Consider the following 14328-nt stretch of genomic DNA (forward strand, 5'->3'; position numbering starts at 1 on the left):
TACATCATCAAACAAACTTGGAAATAAAACCTTGTTACATGAAACATGTATTTCCACTTCAATTCTTCCAAAAGCAATTAAACCTATTTCGTAGTGTTCTGTGTCACTTGAAACTATCAAGGCGATAGCATGAAAATTTGCTTGACGGTGAAAAAAAGGAAATACACCCTACCGAAAAATCACTGCCCAATTGCGCGCGAGTCACTCCCAACGAGCAACCGCTTAACGTTTACGCTGCACCAAGATACGTGCGCTTCCTCCGCGCGTTCAAAGGGATAGGTTGCGCAACTATCGCGTGCCCTTTGACATTGAACGTCAAGCATTGCTCCGCGGTCAGGAAATTTGATCAAGCACACATACTCGAGACATCTCCGCCAGGAATACGGAGCACGGGTATTCCGAGTTCATTCATCGCTTAAACGTCCCACATATCGCGAGCTCTAGACTAGCTAAAGCCTAGCCAGCGCGGTGTTTCGAGATACCTAATGAAGCTTACGGGTGCGGACAGGAATTTTCTTTGAATGATTAAAATCAATTTGCCTGATACGCTTGGAGGATTCGGTTAGGCGAGAAGGCGACGGATAGGTGGATATCGCGACAGCAGAGAGCAGAGAGCAGGGTAATATCTGGGATAGGAAGAGAGGACGCGCAGAGCAGAGGGTGCGTAGGGGCTGGTGTCTGGGATAGGTAGAGAGAAGCGCGAGAGCGAGAGAGATGGGACCGGGAGTAAAGAAAGAGAGAAGGATCGAGAATTGTCCGTCCGGAGCGGTGGCTGGCGCGTGCGCGGATCAGTAGCAACGCACTAGCACGTAATGCCATCGGTGAGCCAGTCTGACGCCAGGCGCCGCGACGCTATGACGTCATTGGTTCGCGTTCTGCCAAGGATCGTTTCTCGACAGCGACAGCGCCAGCGGTGAGGATTCATGAATGAAAAGCCGCTACTTCGAAGCCTGGGCCGCGTCTCGCGAGCGTGCACGAGCCTCCGCTGTAATCGCCAGGGAATCTCGGGAACCGCGTGCTCCAACACCCGACGATCAACCGAGACGCGATCGATCCCTCGCGGAATCGCTGCACGAGTCCAGACACCCCGATTGGAACGGGCCGGACCCACTGCTGTGCCACGACCGAAATCTCCGCAACGCCTCCGCCAAAACTCCGACCGCATCAACACCGCTAACCATTTACCGATCCACCCTTACACACTTTCTCTCACTCCCTCGCACGTTTCTTTGCCCCCCTTCGCTCTGAGCTGATCGCTACCGTCTTCCATTATTCGCCTTACCTCCACGTTTCTGACGTTTCAACGGAAACCTTCCGCATCTACTCGCGGAATGACTCGAAGCGGACCAAGCGCCAGCTCTCCCTCGGGGATTCCCTCCGTCTCGTCTCATGTTTCGCTCCGGTCTCGACTCGTCTCGCCTCGTCTACACTCTGCTTGTCAGGTTGCACGCCGCGGGAGGGTGCCCCGAACGTACGGCAACGAACAGGAAGAAGGGGACACGTGAAATTCCGCTCGACCGCCGTAATCGACATTCGGGAATCTTGTACGTACTCGGAATTATTAACCGCTGGTTTCCACCGCTTCCTCGGACAGTGCGCGACCAAATTCGATCGCGGTACTGAGAGCGCAGGATAATGCCACCTAACCCAATAGCTCGGGCGATAAATAACGCGCTTCGGCGGGTTCCGCGGAAACGGCACCCTTAATGCAACTGTGCGCAATACAGCCTCCGTTCTAAGGAGTAATATTTCACCCCCGCGCGATCCGTCGAAAGAGGTTCCTGCAACCGTTTGTCTTGCTGTATTCGCCGTCGGTGCTGGCCTTTCCACCATCAACAGACACGGAGTGGTTACCTTTCGCTCAGTCGCGTGTAGCACGGGCCGTTCGATCTAATGTCGAGAGTCAGTTGCCCCTTTGTCCTGGAATATAGTGCCGCCTACGTAATTTTCCTTCAATCGGTCAACCAATATACGTGGGACGCGCTACTTCCGCGATGTGCTCTGTACGATGCTCGTCGCGAGGGAAGAAATTTACGCGCAGGGGAACAATTAATAATTAGTCGCGCCTCGTGTTTCGTTGTTCTGTAAACTCTCGGTCAATCGACTAACAGGGAGAGTATTTTAGGTGTCCGCCTCCGATCATTTTGATTTTTGGATATGTTATAGAGGACCGAAAAATAAGAAATACGTGTTTTTTTATTTTCCGCGGTTTTCATAGTTGGGGGGTGAAAAATGCGTTCGAAGTTAGGGGTGAAAAATCATTTTTGTGGAATATCTCGAGAACTATTAGAGATAGGGGAATAGTGTGAATGGACGAATTTTGTGTCTTTGAATGTGAAATATCACTGACTCACCAGATTTTCAAAAATCCACAAAAATGATTTTTCAACCCTAACTTTGAACGCAGTTTTCACCCCCCAAATATGAAAACGGGGGGAAATAAAAAAACACGTATTTCTTATTTTTCGGTCCTCTATAACATATCCAAAAATCAAAATGATCGGAGACGGACACCTAAAATACTCTCCTTGTAAGAAGACAGTAGGGGAGAGTTGCCAATATTGTACCGGTATCTTAAATCTAAAGTGACAAGATGTTGGAATGCGGGACGTGTGAAAAAAGAAGCTTCACAAATTCGTGAGGACATAATTTTCTTAGTCATTTTAATTATATAATAAACACGTAATTCTGATAAATTAAAATAAGATTAAAAACACTTAAAAACGCCGCATGTCCGATCCGGGACACTTTCCGGGACAGTCCCGCACGATCCGAGACGTTTGGTCACTTTACTTATATCATGCCTGATCCATTTCTTTGTAATTGATGACTATTATCCACTGGTAATAATATTTAGAGTACAGAAAAAATATATAAAAAAATTGTTATGTTAAACGATTTTATTAAAAATGCAGCAAAGACTAAATTAAAATGCACTAAAAACTGAAAAATAATTCTTTTCTTTTACTATAATTTTGATGGTGTTAATATCACTTTAAATAAAATCGTGGGGCACGATATTTCGTATCAGGATATGAATCACTTTAATACTTCAACTTCTGGTTGTACATGGTGTCCCACGATTTTATTTAAAGTGATACTGACACCATAAAAATTGTAGTACAAGAAAATAATTATTTTTTAATTTTTAGTGCATTTTAATTTAGTTTTTACTGCATTTTTACTAACATACAAATTTTGTTTTATATATTTTTTAATGTCTAGTTTTTAGTGTTTGTGGATTTAAATTTCACAGCTCAGACTTCTTTACAAATATCTTTTATTGCTGTATACAGTTTAACAGTTTGCTTAAACGCTGTAGTGCATCAGTGACTAAAAAATGATTATTTTCTTGTACTACAATTTCGATGGTGACGTACTACGAACGCCTGCAAAGTTCCACTTTGACTATTCATGATTCCGTACATACATGACGGATCATTTTTCGATAAATTGCGTAAGTATTTTCGGTAATCGCGATGCGACTAGCGTTCCGAACGCAGCGGCTTTTTCTCGTTTTCGTACAGAACGCGAATCGTTTATTTCAAATCGTTTCGATTTGTGGTTATGGGTTATATTTATTGATGACTGGGTAATTTTTCCATCCCCTCCGGTTAATTTTTTTTTTAAATGTTGTATTGTCATCCAAACTACGCACGCCTCCAAGGTTTCAAGATAATTGGATAGTTGAAATTGGGTTAAATTTGAATTGCCAGATTCGAACCATACAAACAAACAAACAAACAAACATATAAATAAACAGAGGATCGAAGCCGAATAAAATCGTTTAAAAATGAAAATAACAAAAGGGAATATAACAGTCTGATGAACTTAAACACTAAACGCACCTACGCAGGGGACAATCGAACGGAAAATCGAGTGTGCGATAGATTTCGGAAAGTGCCGGGAGATACGGAGAACGCATCAATGTAGATGAGACATCGATTTTCCTCACTCGTGGTTCTATTGATGGGATTGGCCGTGTAATGGTGGTAAGCCGGTACCTGAAACTCGAAGAGGGGCCTGGGTCGCGATTGCAGTTGTGGTGCTGGAAAACATAATGCTGCTACGAAAATAAGAAATAAATGAGCTTCCATCCTATTTTGTGCGCGCTGCAATAATCGAGCTACGATATTAACTCGCGTACAAATTAGTGGCAAATAGGTAACGTATAGTATCTTAATTGGCACGGTATTAGCAACTCCCCTAATTACTTCGTTTCAGCACTGTCTACCGTGAATCGACTACCGTTTAAACTCGTGCCATAATTTTCACGACTCGCTTTATTGTCCCGGCCACCCTATGCGCCAAGAGCACGCGGCTATCGTCGGTCACTACTGTTCAGAATGTCTGCCAATAGACTGGAATATCCAATAATCCGACAATGCTCGAGTCACGGTACCGGGCAATCAGTGCTTCACCCTGTAACTGTTGACTTCGAATCAATCCCTCCTCCCCTGTCCAAATTTCCGAACATTTAAGGCCGCCTTAAGGTAGACTTTCCTATACGCGACTGGGCGCAGCGCGAAGAATTTCAAAGCCGATTTTCTCGAGAATGAGCCGCAATATCAAAAAATTGTATTCCTTTTCCTAGACGTATTTAATTCTTATAAGTCGAAAAGAAAGAGTAACTTTTTTCGATATCGCGCTTCATTTTCGAGGAAACCGACTTTGAATTTCTTGACGCCGCGTCCAAACGCGTATAGGAGAACCTACCTTTGAGCTTCGGCGCGAAGTTCTGCTTCTTTTGCAACGAATCGAGCCGTTCGATACCGGGAGATCTGAAACGATCTAAATGCACGCGATGCTGGTATCATCTAACCGCGCGTTCAGTGTCTTACTCTTCTCTGGGAGCGAGTGTTTACTTTTCCTTTTAAATCTGTCTGTCCGCAAGTGACGCCGCTATTCGTGGCCTCGTTTTACGATGCGCCTTGTATACCCACCGAAGGAACGTTTCATCGTGACTTTTTCCGATTATATTCAGCCGAGTCGCGCTCGGTTCTCCGCAGAGTCTTTCGAACGGTCGGCCGATCGAAGAACAGGCGGTAGAACTTCCGCCCACGATAATTCTTCCCCCGCGCGACTTTACGGGCAAGTGGCCGTGCATTCGATCGAGCTCTCATCGATATCTGGCCCGCTTTATGAATGAACAGCATGCATACACCGCGTCGTGGAACCGCTCGATTGGTAACGGAGTTCCTCTAGATTCGAGAGAACGCGGGCCAGCCGTTTCTAAAGAAGCGAAATATTCGTGGACGATTGTTCGCTCTCGCAACCCCCGAAGGGGTGCTTCTGTTGCAGTGGCGCACTCGGGTCTTAATCTTGAGGGGAGCCGAGTTGAACGATTAAAAATATTTCTCACAAAAATGTATTCAATGCAATTTCATTGAATGAAAATTGAATAAAATTCATAAGGTGGTTATAAAAATTTGTTTATAGAATAAAATCCAGTTTTCTTTTCTCTTTACGAAGCTCCTTCTTTAAGGGGTGCCAGGGCTCCTCCTCCCCCGGGTGCGCCACTGTTGTGTATGATCTTTCCACGAAGTTCAATTCACTTTTTCGGTCGAGTCGGCTTTACCCGCGCGATTCCATTTGATCGGTTGACGGACTCGGGAAAGAAATTACAGCGTTCAGAGAAGAAAATTTCATTTGTTTCGCGGACATAATGGAACGGATTGAAGTTCACTTTTAGTTGAACGAATCGCGTGATTCGCTTGTGAATCTCCATGGAATTTCGGCGTCGCTTTAATCGTTTACTTTTAAGCTTTTAATCGAGCAAGTCCGGCTGCGTAAGGGAGACCGGGGCTAGTTGACTAATTTTTAACATTTCTAATATTTTATAAATAGACCATTGGTATTTTGTCGACACCAAAAGTTTACAAATTTCATTATGTACACAGACTTAATTTTTAAAAAAATTTAATTGAGTCTGCGTCGTAATTTTTATTATATATAGAGTAGTGAGACGAATAAGTCAACGAACCCCGGCTGTGGGGTTAGTTGACAAATATGATGTGGTTAGTTGACTTGACATTTACTTTTCAGTTTTAACAATATAGTATACGAAAGGCGTACATATATATCCTAAGAACAAATTTTCTTTCTTTTTTCCACCCCTTCACACTGTTATTTTTTTTTTATTAAATATCATGGTGTTAGATATTGTAATTATTTTCTACTTGTTTGTTATAATCTATTTGTAAGGCCTAAGAACAACAATTTTTTTTATATTTTTTTTCACCCCTTCACACTGTTATTTTTTTTTTTTTTTTGATTAAATATCATGGTTTTAGAAACTGTAATTATTTTCTAATTGTTTGTTATAGTCTATTTGGAAAGCCTGAGAGTTTGAAGGTCGGATAGGGTATTAAACTGGTAGGAATGAGTTTGGAGAGATTCGTGATGGGGGAAGTAGATTTGAGAAGCTAAACTCTTTGCCTGGACTGCGTCTTGAGGATAAAAAGTGCAGTTTTTAGTGGTATTCATATGCTTAGTCAAGTAACCCCCTCCGACATTGCCAACATACTAAGGGTCGTACGTACAAAACCTCCACGCACCGGATAAAATAAAATACCCTAAATTATTGCCAGTGTATCACGTTTCCACAAAATATTCGTGAGAAAGCATCAAACAATACTTAGTGGACAAAAATTCATAAACAGTCGAAACAGAAATATTTACTTCCCGCCGAACTTTTTAGATTTTTCATTCTCACTGATAGAACACGCAAGCTTTTGTCACGGTGACACATTAAATGGCGAGCTGATCATCCGTATGCTTCAATATCGCGAATCGCAGCATAATTTCTAACATAATACAACAATTAAAGGGAATTAGTCAACTAACCTCGTTAGTCAACTAGCCCCGGTCTCCCCTAGCTTTCCCGGAAATTTCCGCCGCGTGATCGACGCGATTCGCGCGGCTCGACGTTAGCCGAGAACATCGTAGTCTACCGAGCGGTGAAAGCAGGTGGAAGAAGCACATTTCTCGAGTGTTTATCGGCGAGGCCCGAGGTCAAGGGTAGAGTCGAGCCTCGGCTGCAAGTGAATCGTTCAATTCTTGGCCCGGCTTTCGACGGTCTCGCGAAAGTCGCTAAGGGGCTCGAGGATCGTTCTCTTGTCCCCAGTGACTATTTCCTGCGGCGAGAATCGCGTTGGCGTCGCCCAATCGTTACGATAGAGCCAGATCCCCATTGGGCCGATGCAGAACGGCTTCGCATTAACGCTTCATTTCCATACGAATTTCTGGCAGGTTCCGAGTCGAGTGCGAATAGACCATGGAGGATCGTTTGAATTGTTAATCGATGGTAGGGAGATGACCCAGAAAGGGCGAGAGGAATTAGAAGTATTCTCGAAACAATCCCCTTTTCCTTTGGCAATTAGCGAAGGTCGATGCGTTTCTTTTCCTGGAATACCCTGCTGGAAAGTCGAGCACGAAATTCGTACATACTTCGGGAGGCATTAAGCATTAGTTCGACGATGTAAATCACGCATTAGGGCGGAGCGATACTATATAGGCGAACATTTAAATTTGAATTTTCAGTTGGCCTGGGTGCGGGATAGCTGTCTTTTGATTAACCAAACACAACTGTAAAAAGAAATTGGAAAAATATTCATGTCCGCAGGTTCCTTCTTCTCCTAAAAATGATTATATGATTAAGCGTCTCCCGGGTTTACCCTACATGATTATTTGGGAGAAAAAGAAACCTGCAGACATGAATATTTTCCAAATTTGTTTACAGTTGTGTTTGTTCAATCAAAAGACAACTATCCCGCACCCAGGCCAACTGAAAATTCACATTTAATTTTTCGCCTATATAGTTTAATTATATAATCATTTTTAGAAGAAAAAGGAACCTGCTGACATGAATATTTTTTCAAAATTTGTTTACAGTTGTGTTTGTTCAATCAAAAGACAACTATCCCGCACCCAGGCCAACTGAAAATTCAGATTTAAATTTTCGCCTCTATAGTTTGATTATATAATCATTTTTAGGAGAAAAAGGAACCTGTAGACATGAATATTTTTCCAAAAAATTTGTTTACAGTTGTGTATGTTCAATTAAAAGACAACTATCCCGCACCCAGGCCAACTGAAAATTCACATTTAAATTTTCGCCTATATAGTTTAATTATATAATCATTTTTAGGAGAAAAAGGAACCTGCAGACATGAATATTTTTCCAAAATTTGTTTACAGTTGTGTTTGTTTAATCACAAGACAACTATCCCACACCCGGGCCAATTGAAAGTTCAAATTTAAATTTTCCGCTCCGCCCTATTACGCATGGATTTCACCTTACGCAATTTCGTAGCTCGTTATCTGTCGAGGAAACGCTCGTGAATAATGCAACGAGTAACGAAGCAATTATTCGCAGTCAGATTAACGTAATAACGGGGAGCTGATGTTAGAACAGCGGAATAGTAAGTTACGTGCCAGCATTGCGAATCTCCAAGTTTCCGCTAACGACGCCGACGCGACGCAACGCGATGGTCTGCGACTGCGGACCGAATTTTCCCGCGTGAATTTTTCGACGAGGAAGTCGTTACGATCGGCCCTCTGGACCGGGGAGAGAAGGAATCCGTGCGGCGACGCGTCTCGCCGAATGGCCCTTAACTGTTAACAAAGGTTTAACCGTATCTATAATCACGCGACATTGCGTAAAATTGCTTTGAACCACCTTGCATTCGCAGTGTAGTCCGTCGATTTCATTTGAGTTCCGAACAATTGGCTTCCGCTTTAATCCCTCCTTTAGCTCGTAGGCCATCGTTTCTCTTTCACGGGCCATTTATCAACGACAGACGTTCCTTTGCTTTTTTTGCGATCGTTTCTCACGACCGAGCTACGGGGTACGATCTGGCCATCTGACTTTTCGGATTTAGCCTCCATTCACGGCGAAAGGGGATAATCCATGGACGCGTTAAATGAAATTCACTGCGACGCCTTTTACCAGCGCGCCGCGAAAAACCCAGCTCCCTTCCTTTCCACCCTCTGCCTCGAGTTATTCATCTTACTCCCGCGCAGCGACTGCCGAACGTCGAGTTTCGTACACAGGGCTGCGAGCTACCTTTAGTAAATTAGGCGCAAGTTGGATGTAATTAAAGAGGACAGACTGGTCGCCCACTCGCTTATAAATGGCGCATTGGCGTTGCAACCATTCGGGTCGGTAAGATACGAATAAAGGCGACCCGAGAGCAGCTTTCAAAAGACGCTTCTGTCTTGGTTCGCAGAGACAGAATGTAATCACCGACTGCACCCGTGGAAATTCATTCTGTTAAGTGAGTCTTCGCCTTATTAGCCGGGTGACGGTCGCAGTCCTCGTAACGGTCCATAAGAAGGTCGTACATATCTGTACTTGATGGTAAAGATCGCGGTGATGTCGTAAAATTGGCCACACACTAAAGTACATACCTACTTGACATATTTTCGATGGCATAAACCGCTTCAAATCTTAAACTTAGTAAGGCTCATCCACTGTGTCGTCTCCGGTGTCCCAGTCTAGGGTGGCCCTTATTTATACGTGTGGAATTTTCTTTTCGTATTTCTTCGCTCTCACCCCGTAATATGGTTCCATTTTATAAAAAAAGTCCCTGAAAAAGATTATTGCAATCGGACAACAGGAAAGGCTGCCGACCAGGCCTTAAAGTTTAGAATTCGTCGATAGTTTGGATTTAAAGAATTTTTCGAAAATGGTAAGTCCTATCGAAATTTTGTTCAAATAATACTAAAAGAGCATTCAATTTTCTACAATTATTGTATATATAATTTTTTCGTACTTCCAACCATTTTTTAGATAATGGTGTTTGAATATAGAGAGATCAGCGCTTTGCGCGTACCACCTGTGCAGCGTGACTTATTGTCTGTACGCGCGCGGTGCGCAGCTTTGTATAATCAAAAGCTATTATCTAAGAAATGGTTGGAGGCACGAAAAAATTATATATACAGTAATTGTAGAAAATTGAATGCTCTTTTAGTATTGTTTCAGCAAAATTTCGATACGGCTTACCATTTTCGAGAAATTCTTTACATCCAAAACATTGATGAATTCTAAACTTCAAGGCCTGGTCGGCACCCTTTCCTGTTGTCCGATTGCAATAATCTTTTTCAGGGACTATCTTTTTATCAAACGAAACCATATTAGGGGGTGAGAGCAAAAGAAATCGCACGTTGAAAATGAATATCCCACTAGAGTGGCTGTTGTTGAAATTTTTTTCCGAGATTTTCTTCGCGGCAGCCGCCAGAGTAGTTCCAATTAATAGAAACAAAATCTGTGTAAAGTTTGAGCCCGATTGGTTAACGGGAAAAGGTGCCCCTGGGCCCTGAAACATTAAAATAATTACTTAAAAGCGCACAAACTCGATTTTATTTAATTATCCTCTAAGTTATAGATTACATAAAAAAGTATGTCAAACAAAAGTTGCAGATCCATACAAACAGCATCTTTTATATTGTATTACTTTTTCTCTTGCGACAAACGGTTTTCCAAAGAAGGCCGAAACTGAAAAAAGTGAACAAATTCTTTTTTCTGATCTTGAAAGTTTAAATGCTTCTCGAACACTTTTTATTTAAGAAGACTTAAAAAGGTGTATTTTGTATTATCAAGAAATATTCTTTACAAATTTAAAGGGGGCATATATATTCCAAAAAGATCGTTTTTTTCAGTGTTTGATATGTCAAGAATGTATTCCCGAAACTTCGGGACCGAAATTCGCAAAAATATTGAAGACAGGGTGGTTCTTATTTTCTACTTTTGAATTTTCTTGTCACTGTCCCACTGTAGGTTTCCGCGCATGCATCAATGAAAGCACACCGAGTTCCCTTGCTTCTCTAAGATCAATCGCACTCACACAGTGAAAGAGCCGGTGCCACCTTAGCGCGCTGCGCAAGGGAACCACGAGTGTGTACGTAGCCCACCTCTTGTTCGGTTTTCTCTGATCCCATTGAAGACTGCTCGATAGAGAGAATGCGAAACCGTAGGTCGTAGATGATTCTCGGTCTTCCTATGCCAATCGGTGCGACTCCGCTGCCCGAATTTACGACCTCGCTATTACAGGGTTATCCACTTAACTCGGGACTTTCTCAGACAATCGCCTCGACATTTGTCCTCAGGCCCAGGGGGGAACGGCGCAAAAAAGCCGAGCAAGGCGTCGGTACACCCAAAATCCAATCTCTTCTTTAGCACACGGACTGGCTACTTGACCATTCATCTGCTCTCGTGGGCGCGGGTTCTCAGTTAAGTGGATAACCCCGTATCTCTACCAGCACGTATACTTTGGGCGCTACAAACGTATCTCGTACGTAGCCAGGTCCGTTTTTGCTTTAGGGGTTCGACGATCTTCAGTGAATTTCCCAGATGGTTGAAGTTGTGTTGCAAGCGTCAACAATTTTACAGAAAGGTGACAGCAACGCTTGAAGCACCCCGCTGGGTTAGGTCTTAACTCGATGGGATCACCGTAAGGAATTTTTGCTATTGGGTAGGCCATAACGGTCACGATTTATAAACGTTCGCAACCGGGGAAACCTACCCTTCATGTGCACCGTGGGGATGAACCAGTTTATGCAATTACCGAATGGGTATTCGCTTCCACTTCTGTTAGTCCCCAATCCCGATTTCCCATGAAATTTCGGGAGAGTCCGGTCGCGGAATGCTTGTAGGCTCGCGCACGGTTCCCTCGCGATTCGCTTCGAAGTGGCGGAGTAAAACGTAACAATGAGTCAGGCCACAGCTTCGTATCGAACACCCTCCGCAACGACCGGAAACAATCATTTTCAGACGCGTCCCGAGGGTGAACTGATGCGCGAGATCTGGTAGCCAACTCTTATCGAACGTGCTTTCATACCCTGACGCGAGAGAACGAATTTCATAAATTATCAGCAACAGCTTCAAAGGCTTCGTCGAAGGGTGCGAGGAAGTTGCTTGGAGAAAAGCCGCCGAAGAAAGTCGCCGAAGATATCCCTGGTACCTCGAGCAGAGATCGAGGATCTTCCTCCGGCGCGATCATCCAAGGGGACGCCAGTAGGAGAAGCTAAAGCCTTTCCAGCGCGCCTGGAATAGAGTTCGCCCAGATTTCACGGTCAGAACTCGTCCGTGGTTCGTCTTTGAATCTCCGGCACCCTCGACCTTCCGCGCGCGCGTCTGGTCGCCGTAAAAGTAAATACTCGCCGAGATTGAACGACAACACTCGACCGTGTCTTTAAGGCGGGAGGAACTGACACCAGGTGGCAATTCGGCAGTTGAATTCCAAGGGAACGCGAAAGATGCGGGGCGAACGGTGAGACTGTGAGGCGCCCCGAAGGAAAGACACGAACGAGGAGCAGCGATAAAGTGGACAAGTTGGTCGTAGAGAAGAAAGAGGATCTTCCCGGGAAACATGGGCAAGAAGAATAGCAAACTGAAGCAGGATACCATCGATCGACTCACTACCTACACGTATTGTAAGTACTTCTCCCTTTATTTCATTACTATGTATCAGAATTGGGCATTTTTCGAATAGAAATCTTAATATATAAAGCAGAAAGCTTCTAGATGTTTGTGTGTTTGTCTGTAGCCTAAAAACTTTCGAACGATAAACTCTGGGATCACGAAATGCGCCTCAACTCATTATGCCTGACTAATCCAGATGAATGTAAACATTTTCACAAAAAATTTTTTTTTATAAAAGCAGAATCTAAATTTCGGGCGAAGCCGAGTAGTAAAGCTAGTTTCGAATAAAATGAAGTTATAATTTTGTATTCGAGATAAAAATTTATTCGAATAAAATAAAATTCATATAATTTTTTATTCGAGATAAAAATTTATTCGAATAAAATAAAATTCATATAATTTTTTATTCGAGATAAAAATTTATTCGAATAAAATAAAATTCATATAATTTTTTATTCGAGATAAAAATTTATTCGAATAAAATAAAATTCATATAATTTTTTATTCGAGATAAAAATTTATTCGAATAAAATAAAATTCATATAATTTTTTATTCGAGATAAAAATTTATTCGAATAAAATAAAATTCATATAATTTTTTATTCGAGATAAAAATTTATTCGAATAAAATAAAATTCATATCATTTTTTATTCGAGATAAAAATTTATTCGAATAAAATGAAGTTATAATTTTTTATTCGAGATAAAAATTTATTCGAATAAAATAAAATTCATATAATTTTTTATTCGAGATAAAAATTATATGTAACTTCATTTTATTCAAATAAATTTTTATCTCGAATTCAAAATTATAACTTCATTTTATTCGAATACATTTTTATTTCGTATAAAAAATTATAACTTCATTTTATTCGAAACTAGCTTTACTACTCGGCTTCGCTCGAAATTTAGAATCTGCTTTTATAAACAATTTTTTTTTTAGTTTGTTTCAACCACCATTTTTTATTCGAGATAAAAATTTATTCGGAAGATGCCCAGCTCTGCTATGTATATATTGTATGTACAGGCTAGCTTATACCTTGAGAGTCACCCTTCTTCCTGTAAAATCAGTGGCATCTCCTTTCCCAGAAACTCAACCCTTAATTGATTTCGATTCTATAGCGTGGGTATTGCAAGATTTATTTCTGTCTATAATATCGCGGAGAAAGTAATTTTTCACTCTCAAATGGGTACACGCTCTGTAATCTACTGGCAGAAGACCATTTATCAGAATGGAAATTAATGAGCAAAAACATATCTTGGCAATGATATTTTCTTGGATAACATCGAGTCTGGAAATTTCTCGCTCGGGTGAACGTGACGCGGTGTGGCGTAGATAAACAGACTTTGATGTATCTATTAAGTAACTATTTAACGAGCGGCGGAAAGTATTAATCACAGGCTGCACCACCTATTTCAAACGTCCGTCAGATTATTCGATCGCGTAGCGGAGCGATGGTCTGCGTTCTAAATTATAGGAGAAGCGAAAATACCTTTGGTCGAACAGGGGGTAATCCGTATTACGATTTAAGCGTGCAGCGTTTCCCCAAATCCCGTCATTTACATTTCAGCGGCAGTATAGGCGGCGGATTAATTTGTCACCTTATCGAATTTTCACCGAACACCGCAGAATAAACGTGAGAAATCGATCGAGCCGTTCGGGAACGCGAGCGTTTAATGAGATCGAGGAAAATCTATTATCGCATCCCGCTCGCTGATCGATGGACGAAGATTTAGATTCTCGGTTTAAGCTCGTAGTTTCTCATCGGAGGACGCGTGCAATGCGAGCAGAGATAACAGGCTTCGCTGTTCGAATGGAGCCGCGTGTTGCTCATTATCGCGATTTCCATAAATTTACCACCAACCACTTTGCCTCTCGTCACACCACCGTGTTGCTACCTACG

The 14328-nt window shown here is 42.3% G+C and overlaps 1 protein-coding gene across 2 annotated transcripts in view; it reads left to right on the forward strand.

The window, feature by feature from the left end:
- The first annotated feature begins 797 nt into the window (after positions 1-797).
- The window catches only part of LOC143376115 (frequenin-2), a 70509-nt gene continuing 56978 nt past the window's right edge, over positions 798-14328 (forward strand). Inside the window, exons 1-2 of one of the 2 annotated variants that reach the window (XM_076826039.1) lie at positions 798-913; positions 11774-12435. In XM_076826039.1, coding sequence (XP_076682154.1) covers positions 12372-12435 — 64 coding nt within the window. In that variant the 5' untranslated portion in view covers positions 798-913; positions 11774-12371. Of the gene's footprint in view, positions 914-11629; positions 12436-14328 lie in introns of those variants that run through there. The other variant, XR_013087028.1, reaches the window with a different exon arrangement.

The sequence above is a fragment of the Andrena cerasifolii genome, chromosome 1 (genome assembly GCF_050908995.1).
Source record: "Andrena cerasifolii isolate SP2316 chromosome 1, iyAndCera1_principal, whole genome shotgun sequence".
In the NCBI taxonomy this organism is placed as follows: Eukaryota; Metazoa; Arthropoda; class Insecta; order Hymenoptera; family Andrenidae; genus Andrena; species Andrena cerasifolii.